Raw genomic sequence first — 22,847 nt, 5'->3', positions numbered from 1 at the left:
GAATCGTAAATCAATTTGGAAAATATTGCCATCTTCATGATGTTATGCTTTAAAAGTCCTTTTCTGCTTCAACATTGTATAGCTATTCATCTATACTTTCCTTTAGTACTTTTTGGATTTTGTTCTTTATATTTAAATTTTCATCCTATTTGAACTTACTTTGGTGAAAGCATAAGGTAGGAATTTAAGTGTAGAATCTTACAAATGAATAGACAATTGCCCAGTGCTTTTTTCCCCCCATAATCTATCCTTTGCTTGCTGATTTAAAAATGACATTTTAATCATATCTTCAAATTATACATTTATATACATATGGGGTGTGTGTGTGTGTTTGTATACCATAATCTGTTTCTGGACTTAATATTTTCCATTGCTATGCTACTATACTAATATAACTTTGTAATACAGATCTAGTTAGGTTAGTATCTACTTATTACTCTTTTTTTTTTTTTTTTTTCTTTTTGCGGTATGCGGGCCTCTCACTGTTGTGGCCTCTCCCGTTGCGGAACACAGGCTCCGGATGCGCAGGCCCAGCGGCCATGGCTCACGGGCCCAGCCGCTCCGCGGCATGTGGGATCCTCCCAGACCGGGGCACGAACCCGTATCCCCTGCATCGGCAGGCGGACTCTCAACCACTGCGCCACCAGGGAGGCCCCTACTTATTACTCTTAATGTTCAAAAAACGTTTAGTTATCCAGATATCCATTTCTAATTGGAAATAAACCTTGACAACAACATTGACTGTCACCACTTGAATGGTGCAAATTTGAAGTTTCAGAGGAAAGGAAATGACTTAAGCAGTAAGTTAGTTCCTTTGTTAATTTTTTACATAGGGCTGACAAAGTGAGATCAATTTAAAAATATTACCTGTTGTTTGCTCCTGACTGGCATAACCTAACTTAAGTGATAGACATTTTAGAAGGAACATGGGTGATGATGATGGGAAGTCCTGTTGTCTATTTAGTTCTGTTTAAAATCCTTCTCTTCCTAAAACACAGGAATTCTAGAAAGGTTCTCTTTCATAGGGCCTTGCTATTCTGGGAAAGTATGCAAGTAGTTATTTGCCCATGTGTACTATATTCATATATTATTTAAGCCCCAAAGTAAGACTATATATATACAGTATAATATTATATAAAAAAATATATTATAAAAAAGAAAATCACATATGTACTATATGTACACACATATTTTCTCTTTTTAAAATTTTCTCTTTTAAAAATTTCCTGATTGCACATGTAATACACACTCACATAATCCAGCTGAGTGTTACAGAAGTATACGGGATGGAAGGTAAAAGTCTTTTGTAATTCTATCTTCTAGATATGACTCTTGTTAATAGTTTGGTGTATATTACTTGGAGATTTTTTTTTCTATCCATATAACAACGTTTATTACTATTGGTTGTTGTTTTATTGTTGTTCTGATCATTGTTTTTCTTTTACAAAGACAAGGCTGTATTATATATAATTTTGAACATAAGTTTTTTGCTTCACAATGTGTCTTGTACATTTTTTCCATGTCAGAAAAGTGTATCTAGGTCCTTTTTTTTTCATTGTATGGATATGTATTATATTTAACTTACTTCCTTTAGTTGGTTATTTGTGTTGTTTCCTTTTTTTCTCCCCCCCCTTCTATTACAAATATTTCTACAGTACTTGTGCATATATCTTGGGGTACTTACATATAGGACACATTTCTAGAAATAGATTTGAATCAAAGGATCTGGACATATAAAGTTAATAAATATCACCAAGTTGCATACTAAAACATTGTATCAGTTTATGCTCCTATAACATTGTATTTTAGTGCCTGTATTTTAATCTATGCTATTATCAGCAATAGTCATTAGTAATCAATCTCATTTTAGTGTTTCATTAATTGATTGATTATTATTTTTTAAATTTATTTATTTATTTATTTATTTTTGGCTGTGTTGGGTCTTCATTTCTGTGCGAGGGCTTTCTCTAGCTGTGGCAAGCGGGGGCCACTCTTCATCGCGGTGCGTGGGCCTCTCACTATCGTGGCCTCTTGCTACGGAGCACAGGCTCCAGACGCGCAGGCTCAGTAGTTGTGGCTCACGGGCCCAGTTGCTCCGCGGCATGTGGGATCTTCCCAGACCAGGGCTCAAACCCATGTCCCCTGCATTAGCAGGCAGATTCTCAACCACTGCGCCACCAGGGAAGCTCGTTTGATTATTTTTTATTTCTTTTATTTTTTATTTTTTTGCGATCTGCGGGCCTCTCACTGTTGTGGCCTCTCCCGTTGCGGAGCACAGGCTCCGGACGCGCAGGTTCAGCGGCCGTGGCTCACGGGCCCAGCCGCTCCGCGGCATGTGGGATCCTCCCGGACCGAGGCATGAACCCGTGTCCCCTGCATCGGCAGGCGGACTCTCAACCACTGCACCATCAGGGAAGCCCTCGATTGATTATTTTTTGTGTTTTAATAATTGATTGAGAATCTTTTATGTTTCTATGTCATTTGAATTTCTTTTGTGACTTGCTTGATCAATCATGCTTGAGTATGGTTTGTGATTGTATTTCAAGTCTAAGACATTTCTTATTGCTGAAAGGGACTCTCTTTCTCAACAGTTTTATTGTTTAGTGTTGATCTCTCTCCTTTCTATTTTAGGATACCATGGCCAAGCGAAATACAGTGATAGGAACACCATTTTGGATGGCTCCAGAAGTGATTCAGGAAATTGGGTACAACTGTGTGGCAGACATCTGGTCGTTGGGAATAACAGCCATAGAAATGGCTGAAGGAAAGCCCCCATATGCCGATATCCATCCTATGAGGGTAAGGAAATGGACAGAAAACCAGTGGGGTGGTTAGTTACCGGTGATCATTAGAAACTTAGTTAAATGACTTACTTGGTTGGGTACCAAACAATAAATGAATTAATTGTAAATAATTGATAAGTGTCAGTCTAGATTCCAGATGATGATACACTTCCACTAGTTGTAGTCACTAATGAAGTCAAGTGTAATCCACCCCTCTCCATTCTAGAGGTTGTGTATTAATAGCCCTCTGGTAGGACGTGGGCCAGGAAATGCGTGGTTGACTTGTACAGTGTGTATGTTTTTAATAGTTCAGGTGCTCACATTTTAACATAACAACACTAACTGGAGCTGAGCAGCAGTCCTCTCCTTTATACGGGGCATGGTCTTTCCACTTTATCAGTCTCCACGATTCCCTATTCGCCAAGTATCACTTACTGCAGTGTTTTCTCTAATGTTTTTTATAGTAGTATTAAGAGGAAAGTAGACTATTTTTTTCAACTCATGTCACTGACACCCAGTCTGATTCATTTGTTGTCTTTTTCCTGCCTGGCCCTTATAGGTATTTACATGTGTAAGTTCTGGAGGCTCTGTAGTCTCCAACTTCCATCCACTTTTAGGGTATGAAGGGCCCATAGGTTCAGTTTCCATTGAAACTCCTTCAGTGTAGCTACGCTAAGCAGTTTCCAGGCTTTCCCCACCCCAGAACCCCTCATGATAACACTGTTATAAGACTTTGACCCTACCTTCTTCAGCGGCTCCGTAGTCCTCTCCATACTGCCCAACTCAGCCCCTCCTCTCTTCTGATTAAGTAGTCCTTCTATTAATAGACTTAACATTTATTTATTTATTAAAAATTTATTTATTTATTTATTTATTTATTTATTTATTTTTGGCTGCATTGGGTCTTTGTTGCTGTGCACGGGCTTTCTCTAGTTGCAGTGAGCGGGGGCTACTCTTTGTTGCAGTGCGCGGGCTTCTGATTGCAGTGGCTTCTCTTGTTGCGGAGCACAGGCTCTAGGCACGTGGGCTTCAGTAGTTGTGGCATGTGGGCTCATTAGTTGTGGCTCATGGGCTCTAGAGCACAGGCTCAGTAGTTGTGGCACATGGGCTTAGTTGCTCCATGGCATGTGGGCTCTTCCCGGACCAGGGCTTGAACCCGTGTCCCCTGCATTGGCAGGTGGATTCTTAACCATGGCGCCACCAGGGAAGCCCCCAGTTTTTTAAAAAGTATTCATGTGCCCAAAGATAAGCTCCTGTCTTTTTGGGGGGGCAGAAGTGGAGAAGGGTGGGAAGATTTACTCATTATATTTTTAGATTTAAAGAATATAATTTAAGCTGATTATTGCAAAGAGTTTTATGTTTTTTGTTTTGTTTTTTGGGTTTTTAAAATTAATTAATTAATTGATTTATTTATTTTTGGCTGTGTTGGGTCTTCGTTTCTGTGCGAGGGCTTTCTCTAGTTGCGGCGAGCAGGGCCACTCTTCATCGCGGTGCGTGGGCCTCTCACTATCGCGGCCTCTCTTGTTGCGGAGCACAGGCTCCAGACGCGCAGACTCAGTAGTTGTGGCTCACGGGCCTAGTTGCTCTGCGGCATGTGGTATCCTCCCAGACCAGGGCTCGAACCCGTGTCCCCTGCATTAGCAGGCAGACTCTCAACCACTGTGCCACCAGGGAAGCCCCAAGAGTTTATGTTTTTAAAAAACTGTACCTCTTTTATTGGAAACTCAATAAATAATACAGACATACCTCATTTCATTGTGCTTCACTCTATTGAGTTTTTGACAAATTGAAGGTTTGTGACAACCCTGTGTTAAGAAAGTCTATCAGTGCCATTTTTCTTTTTCTTTTTTTTAAAGACTATTTTAAAAAATTAATTAATTTATTTGTTTGGCTGAGTTGGGTCTTAGTTGCAGCATGTGGGCTCTTCGTTGCAGCGTGCGGGCTTCTCTCTAGTTGTGACACGCAGCCCTAGAGCACGCGGGCTCAGTAGTTGCGGCGCGTGGGCTTAGTCGCCCCGCGGCATGTGGGATCTTAGTTCCCTGACCAGGGACCAAATCCACGTCCCCTGCATTGGAAGGCAGATCCTTAACCACAGGACCACTAGGGAAGTCCCTATCAGCACCATTTTTCCAACAGCATTTGCTCACTTTGTGTCTCTGTGTCACATTTTGGTAATTCTCGCAATATTTCAAACATTTTCACTATTATTATATTTGTTATAGTGATCTACTTTGAGATACCTGGATTTTTGTTGTAATTTGGATGTGCTTGTAGTGGAGAAGAGAAAAATCATTTTATAAAACTCCAAATGTATTTTCAGTCATATTTTTATTGGAGCATCACTTTTATTTTGACAAATTTTTTTTTTTAAACTAGGCAATCTTCATGATTCCTACCAACCCACCTCCCACATTCCGAAAGCCAGAACTGTGGTCAGATGGCTTCATGGATTTTGTGAAGCAGTGTCTCATAAAGAGCCCTGAGCAGAGAGCCACGGCCACTCAACTCCTACAGGTATGAATCACCCTGGGGTGCCGCCTCTTCCTGTTTCATTCACAGGCCGACCTAAAGATGCTGTTAACCCACCTACATGGAGATGGTAAAGAGATATAAAATATTCCCTTTGAATGTAACTGCTTAGAAAAGGCATAGAGAATAAAGTTAAATCATTGAACAAGATAATAAGAAAATACAGGGCTCTATGGGATTAGAGAACAGGAACTGACATTTATTGAGCGCCTACTGTGTGCTAGATACTTTGCGTGTCGTGCCATTTAATCATCACATACACCCTGTGAGAGAGGGGTATTAATTTACTTTTATAGGTGAGAAAATGAAGATTTAGAGAGGTTAACTCATTTAGAGCCACTCAGCTGGTAAACAGCGAAGCCAGGATTAGAACCTAAGTCTTTTTGATCCCAAATCAGGAGTGCCATTAAAGATACCCAGTTCTGACAGAGAACTGGGATCAATGGTAGGTGCTGTTGTAGCTCAGGGTGGAAAGAGGCCACTTTGGACTAAAGATACCAGGACTGCTTTCCTGGAGAAGGTAACCTGTGTGCTTAGGCCTTGAAGGATGGGTGGGGTTTGGCAGGCAGTATGCTTAATAGTTAGGAGCTTGGATTCTGGAGCCTGTCCTGGGGTTTGAATCGTAGCTCCCTGTTTGCTAGCTCTGTGACCTTGGGCAAGTAATATAACCTCTCTGTTACTTTAGTTTTCTTATTTATACAGTGGAGATCAAGTACCTGCCCCATATGTTGGTTGTGAAGATTAAGTGATATAATATGTATGACTTTGAACAATGCTTTACACATATTAAAGATAGTATATAATGGATTTGGCAAATACTTGCTATTATTACTGAGCTAGGCCAATGGTTTTCAGTCATGTCAGATCCAATGTCCCCTTTTTATAACCAATACATATTTTTTTAACATTTATATAACACTTATAATCCTTTTGGAATGAAACTCATAGATGCTAAAATCAGAATCAGGGTAATGTTGGTGCTGTGATGGAGAAATATAAGAATAATAATTTGTAATAATACAAATGTCAGTATAGAAATGCTCCAGCTTTTCAATTTATAGACATAATGAAGTAATGAGACAACTGTATCTAGCATCATGAATGAGTTTAGATTTAAGATCAGTAAGAAGAACAGAAACCATTCCATTCAAGAAACACAGGAAAATGAGTGTATGGACACTAACAGAAATCTAATGTTAAGTCATAACAGGGCAGACTCATTTATATATGATAAGAGGAGGGAAATGATCTTATAGACTTGCCCAGTGGAGAGAACAAGGAAATACGATATTCTTGCAAACGAGCTGGGTCTTATTTCCAAGAGCAGTGGCAAATTCTTTTCCTGCCTGGATGGGGTACTGATGCAGTTTTATGGACAAGATATCTTCTGTATTTCGATCGTACCACACATTGAGGTATACTCTCTGCTTCTTGGGTCCTTGCAAAGACCTTGGAGCCCATATCCTCTGGTGGGTGCTGGGGAACAGAGAATGGATTACAGATAAACACTGAGGGCAATGTCAGAATAAGTTTGGAAAACAATAGGTAATGCTCCCCCGCCCCCCAAAAAAAGAGTTTCCACATGTAACTTTCACAGTATAGATTTCTTACTGTGTTACAAAGGCAGACAACAAAAATATAAGATGGTATTAACATTAAAAACTTTAAGCTATTTCTATGAAGGAAAGTCAGTAATATCCCTGCGTTTCAAGTATCTTTGCAGATTGAATAATATTGGGGCCTACATCTGTTACATATTAGTGACCAGTTTTAGTATTTATGTAGTAACTACACTTTGGCACTAAAATCCTTTTTACCTAAATACATAGTTGGAAATGCTATAGGACATTGAATAGAAAGAACAAGCAGGAGGAGTAAACTATTCAGTGATTTCTAAACAATGTCTTTATTCCGCTTAAGCCCCCTCTCCAGAATCACCTCCCAAATTACTAGACTTTTCGCTTATCTCTTAAAGAAGTTCATCAGCATTATTTATCAAAGTGTATATGTACTCTGAGACATTTTAAAGATATGGAGAATGTACTATGGTTCATTGTTGTGTAGGACTGTTCCACACGTTATGGGATTACTTGTGTCCCTGCCCCCTTTCCTATGTCTCATGTAGTTTGTGTTCTCCAAACATTGTAGCAACAAGCTCCCAAGATGTTTACAGAACTTCCTCTAGGGGGCAATGCCAGCCTGTTGAGAATCTCCAGAGTTGGTAGAGAGAAGTGGAGGAAACATTCCAGCCAAGCCAGAAAAGATGGGCCAAGCCTGCATGCACCTGCTCACCGTTATAAAGCAAGTGTGGGTTAGCTGTAGTCCAAAGCATAAAGAGAAAGATTAGATTCACTGATTGATTCAACAAAGATTGTCAAGTGCCTATGGTGTGCCAGGCAGTGTCTTGGCACTGGTGCCATATAAACCGTCTTCAACTTTCTTGCTAAGCACCCATTTGTCAAGAGTGCCAAAGGAGTGTCCATACTGCGGGATTTAATTAACGAAGCCATGGACGTGAAGCTGAAACGCCAGGAAGCCCAGCAGCGGGAGGTGGACCAGGACGATGAAGAAAACTCAGTGAGTGGCAGTGGCAGGCGTTGTGGTGGGCCTCGGGCATCAGGGCTTGTTATTTCATGATTGCCAGCCAGGTAAGATGAGTTGGAGATGTGGGTTCCACCTGGAACTGGAGGCTCTTCTTGCTGACCGTGTCCTGTCTGGGACCAGGGCTTGCTAGAGGCTTGCTGGGTCTGTGTCTGTTCATCTCCCCGTGCTTCCTCAGACACTTCCACATTTTATTCTTTTGCCTCCATATCTTTTCTTCAGTTTAACTTTTTATTCGGGAAAGAGAATACTCAGGTCTGAGACTGGATTTTCCCAGGCCCTTCTGGGGAGTCTAGGATCCATACTAAATATGTAGACTTTACATATGTGTTGATCTTCTTTGGTTGAATAAGAGTACTGTCAATGGAGTATAACCTTTAAAAATCGTGACCCAATGTCTTTTACACCTGTAACATATATAATATTGTACATCAATTATAGTTCAATTAAAAAAGAGTGCTCTCGGTTCTACAAGTCAGGTTTAGAACCCAAGTAAGCATCAAATCCAGAAATATTTGCACCAAGATGAGTAAGAGTAATTCAGAAAACTCAATCTCTTTTTTTTTATTGGAGTATAATTGCTTCAAATGGTGTGTCAGCTTCCGCTCCACAACAAAGTGAATCAGCTATACAGACAGAAAACTCAATCTTTTGATCAAATTAGCCCTCATTTGAGATTTCGTCCTTTTCCAGGAGGAGGATGAACTGGATTCTGGCACGATGGTCCGAGCAGCGGGGGACGAGATGGGCACCGTCCGAGTAGCCAGCACCATGAGTGACGGGGCCAATACTATGATTGAACATGAAGACACATTGCCATCTCAGCTGGGCACCATGGTGATCAACTCAGAGGAGGAGGAAGAGGAAGGCACTATGAAAAGTAAGGCTCTGATTAAACAGACTAACTTCGCAGGCAGATCATGCACATTCCAGAGAGAGCAGATTCTCATGGTCCACGTGGACTCAGTCTTGAAGCTCCTGTCTCTTGTCACAATCAAAGGAGTAAGAGTGTTGGAGGGTTGGGACAGCAGTGGAGGGTTCGGGGAGGGAGGAAGCCGGCATGTGGAATCAGAGGCAGGAAAGCATCAACAACAAGAAGGGACTGACTTTCAAACCTGAACGGCCATTCTCTCGTTGAATGTTGTCACTTTTTCCTTCTTTTCCTTGATCTGTGGAGGTGAGCACATACATTTGTTTTTTGTTTCTTTTTTCCAAAGTGATTTTTTATTTTATTTTTGTTTAATTTATAGTGATTGTTATTGATTTAAGTGATTACGTGACTGTTTAATTTATATTGCCTAGATCAATGTATGATAGTTCCAGTGGTTCTACATCTGGGCCAGCACTTGGTATGGGCAGGCTTTGTAAATGTAGACGACCTAGTAGGTGTGTAGTGGTATTTCATAGTGGTTTTAATTTACATTTTCCTAATGACTAATGCTTTTGAGCATATTTTCATGTATTTCTTGGTCATTTGCGTATCTTCTTTTGCTTCTCCCTCCTCTCCTTTGTGCTTTCATTATTATACATTTTACTTCTACGTAGCACACACGTTGTTTTGATGCATAATTCAAAGTGTAGTGAAATTCTGAGCTATTTATCATACATATTATCTTCAGTCTGTTTTCACGGTACTCTGTGTGTCTAAACCAGACTTACCAATTCTCAGTCAATCTGTTAAGGATGAATGTACAAGTTGAAGAGTCCCATCCAGTTCCTTCTAGTGTAAACCCACCTCTGCTGCTTTTCTTATACTGATGATGATTTTTACTTGGCCTATGACTGAGGCCTAACACCGGTGCTCAGTTCCCATTGAAGAGGGCCATCCTCTCCTCTCCCTTCAGTTGTTTCCTTTCCCTTTACTCTGTGCATTACAGACCAAGTCATGGAGAAAAGGAATTTGGGAGTACAAAATGGTAATAATAATTGAGTTCTAAATGTACAATTTAGTCTGAGCTTTAAAGCATTAAGTCTCTATGATCTTTTCATCATCTTTTTTTTCTTTCCTTTTTTCTTTTAGTTTATTTTTAATTAATTTTTATTGGCATATAGTTGATTTACAATGTTGTGTTAATTTCTGCTGTGAATCAGTTATACCTATACATATAACCATGCTTTTTTAGATTCTTTTCCCATATAGGTCATTACAGAGTATTGAGAAGAGTTCCCTGGGCTATACAGTAGATCCTTATTAGTTATCTATTTTATATACAGCAGTGTGTATATGTCAATCCCAATCTCCCAATTTATCCCTCCGCCCTCCTTTCCCCCTTGGTAACCATAAGTTTGTTTTCTATATCTGTGACTATTTCTGTTTGGTAAATAAGTTCATTTGTACCATTTTTTTAGATTCCACATATAAGTAATATTTTCCTTCCTTTTTTAAAATTTAGAGTTTCTTCCTCGAAACCAGGGACTGATTGGCAAACTATGGTCCACAGGCCAAATCTGGCCTGACACCTGGTTTTAGCAATAAAGTTTTATTGGAACACAGCCATGTCCATTCATTTGCTATTGTCTATGACTGCTTTTGCACTACAAAGGCAGAGCTGAGCAGTTGTGACTGAGACCATGTGGCCCCCAAAGCCTGAAATGTTTACTGTCTGATCGTTTACAGACAGAAAAAGTTCTTTAACCACTGCTTTAGACGTACTACTGCTTTGTGATTGATTCATTCATTCAATAAATTTCTCTTCAGTATCCCAGGTACTTTGCTAGATGCTGAGGATACTGCAGGGAATGAAGAAACAGTCCTTGCCCTGAAGGAAGTCACTGTCTAGTCTGTGGGACAGACCATTTAATTACACTTCAGCATATGAAATGGGCTTTAAAACAGAGGTAATCTGAGGGTGTTGGTGAAGCAGAGTGGAAGAATATTTAATTTAGGCTGGGATTACTGACAAATTCCTGGAGGAAAAAGGCAGGAAGGTTGGCAGTGAGTAGGGTGGGTGGAGATGTTCCAGCAGAGGGAGCCGTGTCCACAAAGTCCAAGTGGCAGTGAGTTCAGGGCAACTGCAGCTGGTTTATTGCAGCTAGAACACACCGTTCCAGGGCTTTAGATCTCAGGCAGCCCTCTTGAATTTTCACCTTCCAGGTCTGTGTATTTATAATCAACCCTTTGTTTTTGAAGGGAAAAGTTTTTCTTGTTTTCTTTTTTCTATTTTGGGGCCAAGGCTCATCATCTGTGTTTGGCTTCAGGTCAGAATTATACAAATGGTGAAAGAGTAGTAATACTGCTGATGGATGTGTAAATTGATCTAACTTTTCCAGAATGTAGTGCATATCAAGAATTTAAAAAATTCAAACCTTTCATTCAGTAAATTCCACTTCTAGGAATTTGGCCCAAGAAAATAATTGAAGATATAGAGAAATTATATTCTAGCTTTACAAAAGTAAAAAGATAAATTAACATGTTAATATGTGCATAGAAAAAGGACTGAAAAAACCAATCAAAAGGCCAGGGAAAAATAAACCAAATATTAAAAGTAGATAATGGGATTATAGGTATTTTAAATTTTATTTATTTTCCAAATTATTTTCTAGAGTTATTATCAGAGAAAAAATCCCACCAAAAATACTGCCGATATCATAGTGTATCCTGTAAATTAGGACTTTGAATTCTGCATTGCCTTAAGAATCCTTTTTTTCTCCCTTCTTCCTCCTTGCACTGTTTTTTATGGCCTTAAAAATGGATATTTACAAAGAGTTTATTAAAACATTGTCACTCCCTGCTAGTCTCTCTTTAAATTCTTATCGAAAATGTGTTCTTACAGTATGTTTCATCCCCTGGACTCAAGATTTGGTGTTACGTAAATTATCGAGTGAATGATACGTACTAAATTTATTTTTTCTTTTGCTCTTTTAAGTAGCTATCCCGTGTGATTTGTTAGGAAGGTTTTTTTTGCAGCAGTGAGCTGCTGACTTCTTTTTGTTGACTCAGAATGCTATATCTTCTCCTTGTTTTAAGGGCTTTAATTATGCAGATGATTATAATCCCCGTGTAATATAGCTAGGCTGACCCATTAACATGTGTTGTGCATGTACGTGTTATGGAAAATCCACCTTTTTAAATTTAAAGAATTAATTTTGTTCCACATGTAGTTTTCATATTTTAAGTGCTCATTAATTCAGTGGGTTGTTTGTTCAGTTTCTGAGCTTGGATAGTTTCAGCATGTCTAATGAGAAATATGCGTCTTTTATTATAGTCATGAGGGAAAAACCCATTTAAAAACCTCAACAGTCACAGCTAAGTGACGTTAAATAAACTTAGTTCAAAATTTGTTTCAGGTCTTGTAATTCAGTTTTGAGTCACAAGTTAGATAGATTTGCCACTTAATTCTGAGATCTTTACTCATTATTTTAGGAGCTATTGAAACTTTTCATTATGGAAAATGAAAATATATAGTTACACAGAATAATATCATGACCCCTATGGACATATAACCAGTTTCAGAAATAACTCACTGCCCATCATATTTCAGCTCTCCGCCAAAGAGAATAACAAACTGAATTAATTTAAAGCAGATCTCAGACATTAGACTACTTCTTCATATTGATTTCTAAACATTTAAAGGAGACTATCTGACCAGCTTGGCTTAGATAATAACTATCTGTGTTACATTGGACAATTCTCTTTCCTTGTATAGGCCTCAGTGCCTTAATCAATAAAAATAAAGAGTTATTAATCTTCTTTATTTTCCTTGTCCCTTGTAGCTCTAATTGTTTATAAAAATTATATAACTCATGACTAATATAGAACTGAAGTTTCTACAGTTTTGTGAAAATAAATAGGGTTTCACCTAGTACCTTAGAAAAATTAGATATTTCAAATGCCTCTTTTCTCATTTACTGTATTAAAAATTATTTATACCAACAGTATTACAACAGTGTTAATGCACTATTACAAAAGAAAGTAGTTCACCCCTAAGTCCTCTCACTCCAGCAAAGAACTCCTGTTCTTGACCATATGCCTGTATAGTTCCTATATGGTAATAATTTGCTTAGATATTCTAATTTCTGATTAATTTCTACTGAATAAGCATATATATTTTTCATGTTGTTGCATAGTCCTTTTTTTTTTGCGGTACGCGGGCCTCTCACTGTTGTGGCCTCTCCCGTTGCAGAGCACAGGCTCCGGATGCGCAGGCTCAGCGGCCATGGCTCACGGGCCCAGCCGCTCCGCGGCATATAGGATCCTCCCGGACCGGGGCACGAACCTGTATCCCCTGCATCGGCCGGTGGACTCTCAACCACTGCGCCACCAGGGAGGCCCCATAGTCCTTTTTATATTTATCACACTTAACAGTGTTTTTTGGTCATTTACCCATTGCTGGGCATTTTGGTTGTTTCCAGTTTTTCACTAGTACAAATAACTCTGCAGGGAACATCCTACATATAAATTTTGCCTTCCTTTTAATGTTTCCTAGGAAAAATTTCCAGAAGTGTTTGAACAATTTAATGTGCAGGTATTGCCATATTGTCCTCCAGAAGGTTTGTACCAGTTTACCTTCCACAAGGATTAATAGCAGCTATCAGTATCCTTAGTTTCTTCCCTTTACAGCAATTTCTCCTTTACATTTTCCATTTTTTAAAATCTCTCTGTGCCACTTTCTGGGTGTTAGCCCTGGATTCATCTTCTAATTCTATAATTCCTTTTTGAGCCATGTCTAATCAGCTGTTTGACCCAGACATTGCAATTTTTTCAGTGGCTAACATTTGCTATGGTCACATGGTTAGTAAACGCGGGAGCTGGGAATTCAAAGAACTCCACAGTCTATGGTCTTTTCATTCTACTGAACTTCTGATTTGTTCTGGAAGCCTACCCTTATGTTAATGGGCATTAGATCCATAATATAAAACCCATGAAAATTCATGGTAAGACTGGTGCTGGCTTTTGAGGGGATTCCAAAGATATCTTTTTTTTTTCTTTTTAAGAAACAGTTGTTTTTTTTCTTTTTTTTTTAACATATATATGTATCTATTCTTTTTCGAATTCTCTTCCCATTTAGGTTGTTACATAATATTGAGCAGAGTTCCCTGTGCTATACAGTAGGTCCTTGTTGGTTATCCATTTTAAATATAGCAGTGTGTACATGTCAAACAATTGTTTTTTATATATAAATTATTTATTATACCCAAGAGGATAGACATTATAACTGTTAATAATAATCATTAATGATTAGGCACTTAATATCTACCAGGTGCAGTGCTTAATCCTTTATAAGCATTTCATATATTTTAATCATTACAACCGTGATGTGTGGTGTTTTCACAGCCCACCCCCGGCCTTTTACAGAAGCAGAAACTGAATTGCAAAGAGACTAAGTAACTTGCTCGTGATTACGTAGTGAGTAACAGAAGAGCCAAGACCTGAAGCCAAATACGTTTGATTTCAAAGCTCATGCTCTTAACCATTATATTATCCTGCTCCTCAGCAGAGCCCCTTTATTAAGTTGTTAAGGGACAGGACCAAGGCTCATGTTACAAGGGCATCTGATGGCAAGTCTCAGCTTGCAGTGTCCCTTGCTGGTTGTTTGAGTACCTAGCCTCGCTCTGTGTCTGCCCAGGATTTCCAGACACAAAGGGCACAAGGTTTTCAAAGGGAAACCTGCCTCTGATGATTCTGTTACATCTGAGGGAGTAGGTTTTGGTTGTGTATATCTGAATCTACCATAAAGAATCAGATTGCAGTTGGAGGGAGGGTTAGAGTGGGGTGTGATTTGATTGCTTTATGAGAGACCCCAAGAACACCTGTCAGAACCATAGAGGTAAACCATTGTCCACACTACTTTGAAAACCCGTGTCTGGATAAAATATCAGTTTGGGGATTTTGGAAGGCTTCTCCTGTTTGTCTGTGTCACTGGGGTTTTTTGCATAAGGACCGTAGAAGAACTTTGCCCTCGCTTCGAAGGGCACATTCCTGAGTGACTGGAGAGGTTCTGTGTCAGTGTCAGGGTCCTTGTACTTTCTCTGGGCCGGCAGAGGGAGCTCTGTAATAGGTTATGAGTTTAAATGGTGTTCCCACTTGTGTCCACAAATCCCCTTTCTATGGAAGGCTTCATTCTAGATCAAGACTGTTATTTATTTATATTTTAACATCTATTTTAAGTAACCACAGCAACACTAGGGCAATGTCTTTATTTTAGGTAGATTGGATACCTCATACTTGGCAAAGTTCAAATAAGACTGAAGTCGGTTAGAACATCTCAAAATAGTTTAAACTTTTACTTTCTCTTCCCAGATTTTTCAGTAGACCTTAACCAGAACTGATGTTTTCTTTCTGCAGCGTGGTACCACGCATATAGTTTCGAACCTATCATCAGCTAAAATGGCCCTAACAAAGTAATTGAATACATTAAAAAAATAAAACTTAAAATTATTTTGCAGAACTGACTTGGGAAAAGTTATTTTATGTATCAAAATAAACATTAACGATGACAGTTTATAGCTTTTCTTGTGTAGCCTGTTTAGTTTTCATTTAATTTATTTCCATGTTGACTATACAAGTCTGATGCTTACTTTGCAAGTAGCCTTTGCCCTTTTCCTTTTCTTTTTCTTTCTTTTTTTGTTATTGGTTTGCAGTGGTTCTTTATATGTTGGATACTAATTTTTTATTAGTTATGTGCATTGTAAATATTTTCTCCCAGCTTGTGACTTGGGCTTTTAATTTTTCAGGATATTTTCTTAGAAAGCAACTTTTGTTTTCATGAAGTCACATTCGTCTGAATTTTCTTATACCATATGTTTTTTGTGCCTTCTTTAAGAATTCTTAATAATATATATAAAAATTTTTTGTTTTATATTGGAGTATAGTTGACTTACAATGTTGTGTTAGTTTCAGGTGTATGGCAAAGTGATTCAATTATACATATACATATATCTATTCTTTTACAGATTCTTTTCCCGTATAGATTATTACAGAATTTTGAGTAGAGTTTCCTGTGCTATACAGTAGGTCCTTGTTGATTATTTTATGTATAGTAGTGTGTATATGTTAATCCCAAACTCCTAATTTATCCCTCTTCCCTACCTTTTCCCTTTGGTAACCAAGAAATTCTTAATAATATTGTAATAACTTTGTATGGTGATAGATATTTACTAGACTTATTCATAATGTATGCAAATGTCAAATCATTATGTAATACACCTGAAGCTAACATAATATTGTATGTTGACAATATTTCAATTAAAAAAAGAAATTCTTTCCTACCCAAATGTCTTAGAAACAGTCTCCTATTTTTTTTTTTGAAAGGTTATAAAGTTTTACTGTTCACATTTAGGACTTTATTTAATATATCAGGAATTTTTTTTAGTTTACAGTATGAACTATAGTCATCTAATTTTATTCCTTCCATCTGAAAGAGTTGCTTTCTCCCTCCATTCAGATCTTTGGTCCTGTTACCTTCTCAGGCCTTCCTTGACCATCTATCAAAAATAAATTTCCCTTCCTCTTTTTATTTTTCTTTCGATACAGATTACTCTTGAAATTTATATCATTATTCTTCCATGTAAATTTTAGCATCGGGGGCTTCCCTGGTGGCTCAGTGGTTAAGAATCCGCCTGCCAATGCAGGGGACACAGGTTCGAGCCCTGGTCTAGGAAGATCCCACATGCCGCAGAGCAACTAAGCCTGTGTGCCACAACTACTGAGCCTGTGTGCCACAACTACTGAAGCCCGTGTGCCTAGAGCCCATGCTCCACAACAAGAGAAGCCACTGCAATGAGAAACCAGTGCACTGCAACCAAGAGTAACCCCCACTCACTGAAACTAGGGAAAGCCCGCCTGCAGCAACGAAGACCCAATGCAGCCAAAAATAAATAAAAATAAATAAATTTATAAATTTTAGCATTGGTGTATCAAATTTTGTAAAATACCACTGGAGTTTTGACTGAATTGCATTGAATACACAGATTAATTAGGCAGAATTGCCATCTTTATGATGTTAATTCTTTCTATTCATGAACATGGTTTATCTTTCCATCTGTTTGGCTTATATCTTCTTTTTGTAGATAACTTTATAATTATATCTATAAAGATGTTTTAGATCTTTTGTTAAATTAATTTTTATGGATATTTTTTGTTCTAATAGGTTTTCTGGAGTTTTTTATGAAGACAGTCTAATTGTGAATTAGTTTTTCCTTTTGATCTTTATATTTTTCTATCTTACTAAGACTTGCAATAATAGAGGTGGTAGTGGGCATTTTTGTCTTATTCCTTATCTTAAAGAAAATTCTTCTAATAATTTACCATCAAGTTTGATTTTGTAGTAGGTTTGGTGTAGGTACCATTATCAGGTCTATTTTTAGTTTAAGAGATTTCTTTTCTAATCAAAATTGTTGTTAAATTTTATTCTTTGATTTTTGAGTTGAACACTTAGCTGTTTAATTTTCTTGCTTACTAATGTATTCAGGTAACATTGTAATTGTTTCTCTAAGTTCAGTTTTCGCTGCATACCATAAGTTTCATATGTGGCACATTGTAAATACTTTTTCCCAGCTTGTGATGCTTTGTGCTTATTACTTATTTCTTTTTTAACCCATGAATTATTCAGAAGTGCTTTTAAGACCAAATTGTATGAATTTTTTTAACTGCTTATTTTTAATTTTCAATTTCAGAGAATTGTGGCTAAAGAACACAGTCTGTGTGATACCAGTTTTTTTTTTTAAGAGTTTTTGATGTGGACCATTTTAAAAGTCTTTATTGAATTTGTTACAATATTGCTTCTGTTTTATGTTTTGGTTTTTTGGCTGCCAGGCATGTGGGATCTTAGCTCCCCAACCAGGGATCAAACCCTCACCCCCTGCATTGGAAGGTGAAGTCTTAACCACTGGACTGCCAGGGAAGTCCCCGATACCAGTTTTCTGATGTTTTCTTGTGACATTTGTGGCCTAATATGTCAGTAATTTTTGTTAAGTGTTGTTTGTGTGCCTTAGAAAGAATGTGTGTTTTCTAATTGTTTGTAGGAATCTATATATATATATACAGTAGATTTAGCTTGTTAATTGTCTTCAAATATAGCTATTCCCCACTAATTTTTGATACTTGATCTTTTGGTTTCTGAGGGAGATATGTTAAAATTGTTACTCTGTGATTGTGATTTGTCAATTTTTGTTAATTTTGAGATTTATATTTTGGGGGGGAGGACTTTTATATTTTGAGGTTGCGTTGTCTGATGCATATAGATTTAGAATTGTTAACTCTTCCTGGGAATTGTTCCTTTTATATTTGACTTTCACACCTTCCCTGAGATATGGGTCCACTAGTTATGAGCTTCCTGCCATACAGAATGAGGAAGTTCAAGTTAAAAGTTCAGTGTCTTGTCTAAAGTCACCCTAGATGACAAACCTTTGACTTCTAGTCCTCATTGCTACTGTGGTACAGGGCTTCTTGTTAAATATTGTGAAAAGCCTGCCTTTCTTGTCTTTTGACACCTATTTCTAGGATCTTCAAACCTAAGGCTTTTGTGATGTTGGTGTTTGGATTATCAAGACTCATAGCTGTGATAATAAACAGACAAGGTTTTATAGCTAGGTAGATTGATTGACTGAAGTATGATAATGCAAATGTAATAAAATGTTAACATTTGAGGAATCTGGGTGAAGGTTATCTGGATAGTCTTTGTAACATTGGAAGGTTTTGTATATCTGATATGTCAATATAAAACATTACATGATTTTTAATTAATGATTTTCAGTTTTTAGAAATAAACCTCAAAAGGCTAACTTGGGATAGTTCATAAATTTGAAAGAGTTTTACTTAAGAGTTTCCTAATAAGATAGTATCTTGAGGTTGTTCATTTTTACTGATTCAGCTATTACATGTCATTAATATTGACAGAAATTTGTGCTTTAGAAAACCAAGCATATCACACAGGTTTAGGAAAATGTTAATTTTTTAAATTAACAATCCTTTTATTGAAAAAAAATTATATTGTGTCCATTTTTTACTTTTCTCACAGTTGCACAGATAATTCAAGGTCATCCTGCCAGAGTGGAGGCTAAATCCTAATTGTTTGTGCAGTTTTTCTAATTATGTCCAGATGCTGGGCTCACTTTTATCTTTGGAAACTGTTAACATTCTTGATTCTTTTGGGATAAGCCAAAAAGCACAGACACGTGGTGCCTGAAAATTCATTCAAACCACCTGCCAGACCACATGTTAGGATATGAAAGTACCAGATCTCAGTGTGACATGGCTGAAAGGCTCAAGGCCTGTATTTTGAGGAAGATAAGGTGCTGCTCCATTAGAGTTAAATTGGTAAAAGGAGAGCCAAGAATAGCCATGGGGGAAATCTATTTTCCAAAAGAGAGCAGTAGCATGGTAGTAATGAAGAATAAAGGAAAAAGCCCAAAAGATATACTTTGGCTCTTATGCCTAAGAAGCAGGTAAATCAGTTTTGATCAGTTAGGGGAATATATTTTTCTGGTGCGCTAAGCTGTTCTGACCTGCTTACTCTTGCTCAGCAAGAAAATGGAGATACATTTTGATGAATTTAAATGAGTCCCAAAGAAAAAGTAGATGATTCTCTTAAGTGTTTATGCTCTAAAAAAATAGCAGCTTGGAACCAGTATTTATTAAAAATAAATATTTAATACCCACTAAAAAGTATTTATTAGGTAGTCACTATGTGTCATTACTGTGTAGTGTACAAAAACCAAATGACATGTTTTCTGCTGACCAGGAGTTTGTAGGTTAAAAGGGGAAGATAACATTTGTCATTATCTAATATGTATGGAGTGCCTACTGTACTATTACCGTTCTTTCTAATTCCTTACATGCCTGGAACATTACTTTGGGTGCCTCAGATAGTGGTGTTTGATGTTGATATAACTTAGTTGAGGAGATAGGGCCTCTACATATAAAGGTAGTAATATAATAATAAGACAAATGCTGGGTAAGTGGTTCAGGAAAATGTTGAAGGATTTGTGAGAACTTAGATATACAGAAAGGCTGGGGACAATATTCCACGCAGGTACAGAGTCAGAAAGGAGGGGATATATGTTGAACATTCAGTTTGGCTGAAGTGGATGTTGACCAGATATTGGAGGACCTTGAATGCCAAAGTAAGAAGTTTGAACTTGACTTTGTTGGTAATAGGGTAATATAAAGACATTTTGATCAGAAAAGTGATATAACAAAGTGGTTTTTTAGGACAGTCAGTTGGATGATACGGAGTTTGAAAAGACTGGAAACAGTGAGACCAATTAGGAAATTGTTGCAATAACCAAGGTATGGATCGTTCTCACCGGTGAACCTTTTGTATGTATCTTTTTAGATGTGCTGCCTCTATTGCTCTAGTTAGAAACCCTTTGAAATCTGGATTTAGATCTCTTCGAATACACATGGTAGCACACTAGACTTAAAGATCCAGAGCTTCATTGCCCAGAAGTCAAGTCAATTTACACAGAGGCAGTTACCAAAACTGGTTCCTGGGAGAGTTATTCAAAAGTTAGACTCTGGGGGGGCCTCCCTGGTGGCGCAGTGGTTAAGAGTCCGCCTGCCGATGCAGGGGATACGGGTTCGTGCCCCGGTCTGGGAGGATCCCATATGCCGCGGAGCGGCTGGGCCCGTGAGCCATGGCCGCTGGGCCTGCGCATCCGGAGCCTGTGCTCCGCAACGGGAGAGGCCACAACAGTGAGAGGCCCGCATACCGCAAAAAGAAAAAAAAAAAAAAAAAAAAAGTTAGACTCTGGGGAACCTTATAACTTATAGTTCTGGCAATTCTTAGTGGTTTCAAAGAACATTCAAAGGAATATTTATGGCCACATACAGAAACTTGGATAGTAACTTGTGTAATTAAATGAATTAATACATGTAAAGCACTTAGATGCCCAGTCACAAAACCAAAACCAAAAACCACACACATAATAAATGTTAGATTAAAAAACAAAACAGGGGGGCCTCCCTGGTGGCGCAAGTGGTTGAGAGTCCGCCTGCCGATGCAGGGGATACGGGTTCGTGCCCCGGTCTGGGGGGATCCCATATGCCGCGGAGCGGCTGGGCCCGTGAGCCATGGCCGCTGGGCCTGCGCATCCGGAGCCTGTGCTCCGCAACGGGAGAGGCCACAACAGTGAGAGGCCCACATACCGCAAAAAGAAAAAAACAAAACAAAACAAAACAAAACAGGGCCTCCCTGGTGGCGCAGTGGTTGAGAGTCCGCCTGCCGATGCAGGGGATGCGGGTTCGTGCCCCGGTCTGGGAGGATCCCATATGCCGCGGAGCGGCTGGGCCCGTGAGCCATGGCCGCTGAGCCTGCGTGTCCGGAGCCTGTGCTCCGCAGCGGGAGAGGCCACAGCGGTGAGAGGCCCGCATACCGCAAAAAGAAAAAAAAAAATAATAAAAAATAAAAAACAAAACAAACAACCCTATGATAAGGCATATTATTCCAAGCCAGAAGAAAACATGTGAGAGATTATTTGAGTTGTTTTCTTGCAAGTATTCATGCTTGAAACAGAGAAGAAAATGTAGGCTTTTCCGAGTTCTCTACTTTGAACAGGTAGAAAATTGTAGAAATTAAGGAAAGAGTAGGTTGACCATTGTGGCTCACTTGGTGACAGTCTTGAAAATGAATATTTAAAATGGAAGGGCATAAAGTTTAATGTCTAATAGTTGGTCATTCCAAAGGAAAATATGGGCCTCCATCTTTGGTCAAGCTCCTGGCCAATTATGACTACCTTGGCATTGTGTTATAGTTCATGTGAATCCAGAAATAAAAGTAAAGAGTAGAGAAAAGGGATCTTTCTGTTTTTTTAAAAAAAATTTATTGATATATAATTCACTCATTTAAAGCATACAATTCAGTGGTTTTTAGTATATTTACGGAGTTATGCAACCATCACCACAGTCTAATTTTTAAAAATTTATTATTTTTAATTGAGATATAATTCACATATAAAATTCACCATTTTAAGATACAGTTCTGTGGTTTTTAAAAATATATTAGCAGGGTTGTGCAATCATAACCACTGTCAAATTCCAGACATTTTCATCATCCCCCAAAGACACCACAAACCTGTTAGCAGTCACTTCTCATTACCCTTTCCTCCATCCCCAGGCAGCCATTCACATGCTTTCTGTCTCTAAGGATTTGCCTATTCTGAACATTTTATATAAATGGAACCATATAAAATGTGGTCTTTGTATTTGGCTTCTTTCACTTAGTTTAATGTTTTCAAGGTTCATCAGTGTTTATGGCTGAATAATATTCCATTGTAAGGATATACCCGATTTGTTTACAATCTAGTTTTAGAACTTTAAAATTTATTTATTTATTTATTTATTTATTTATTTGGCTGTGCCAGGTCTTAGTCGCGGCACACGGGATCTTCGTTGCAGTGCATGGGCTTCTCTCTAGTTTGGCACATGGGCTCAGTAGTTGTGGCATTCAGGCTCTCTAGTTGTGGCGTACGGGCTCTAGAGTGCACGGGCTCAGCAGTTGTTGCGTGTGGGCTTAGTTGCCCCACGGCATGTGGGATCTTAGTTCCCCAACCAGGGATTGAACCCACGTCCCCTGCATTGGAAGCCAGATTCTTAACCACTGGACCACCAGGGAAGTCCCACATAGCATTTTTCAAAGAAAAATAAATATAAGATACAGTTGCTAATGAATTTGCCCCTTTGTGGACTTTGACAGATTGTCCATTTAGCTTGCCAGATGCTGCTTACAAAGAAGAACGGGCCAGTCATAGTACAGGAATTCATGCATTCCTGCATCAGATAAAAGAATCAGAGCAAGACATGGCTGTTTTCAAAGTTCGACTTTTCTACTGAGTTCATTCTCCCAGCGGCTTCAGGTTTCTGGTATTATCATTCAGTGGAACGTCTTCATTTCCTGGGATATGTCTGTAAAAAAAATACCCTGGCTTACGTTGAAACAGAAAGCCCACCAGCCAGCAGAAGCCCTGGGGACAGCATTGCCTTTAGTCAGCTGGGAA

At 38.5% G+C, this 22,847-nt stretch overlaps 1 protein-coding gene across 2 annotated transcripts in view; it reads left to right on the top strand.

Moving 5' to 3' along the window:
* STK4 (serine/threonine kinase 4) overlaps positions 1–22,847 on the top strand; it is a 97,409-nt gene that overhangs the window by 27,284 nt on the left and 47,278 nt on the right. Inside the window, exons 6-10 of one of the 2 annotated variants that reach the window (XM_060120448.1) lie at positions 2,632–2,799; positions 5,160–5,297; positions 7,761–7,889; positions 8,607–8,793; positions 16,387–16,717. In XM_060120448.1, the coding sequence (XP_059976431.1) occupies positions 2,632–2,799; positions 5,160–5,297; positions 7,761–7,889; positions 8,607–8,793; positions 16,387–16,397 (633 nt within the window). In that variant the 3' untranslated portion in view covers positions 16,398–16,717. Of the gene's footprint in view, positions 1–2,631; positions 2,800–5,159; positions 5,298–7,760; positions 7,890–8,606; positions 8,794–16,386; positions 16,718–22,847 lie in introns of those variants that run through there. The other variant, XM_060120447.1, reaches the window with a different exon arrangement.

The sequence above is a fragment of the Mesoplodon densirostris genome, chromosome 16 (assembly GCF_025265405.1).
Source record: "Mesoplodon densirostris isolate mMesDen1 chromosome 16, mMesDen1 primary haplotype, whole genome shotgun sequence".
Taxonomy (NCBI): Eukaryota; Metazoa; Chordata; class Mammalia; order Artiodactyla; family Ziphiidae; genus Mesoplodon; species Mesoplodon densirostris.
The sequence above is the reverse complement of the archived record's forward strand: the minus strand, read 5'-3'. Positions and strand labels throughout refer to the sequence as shown.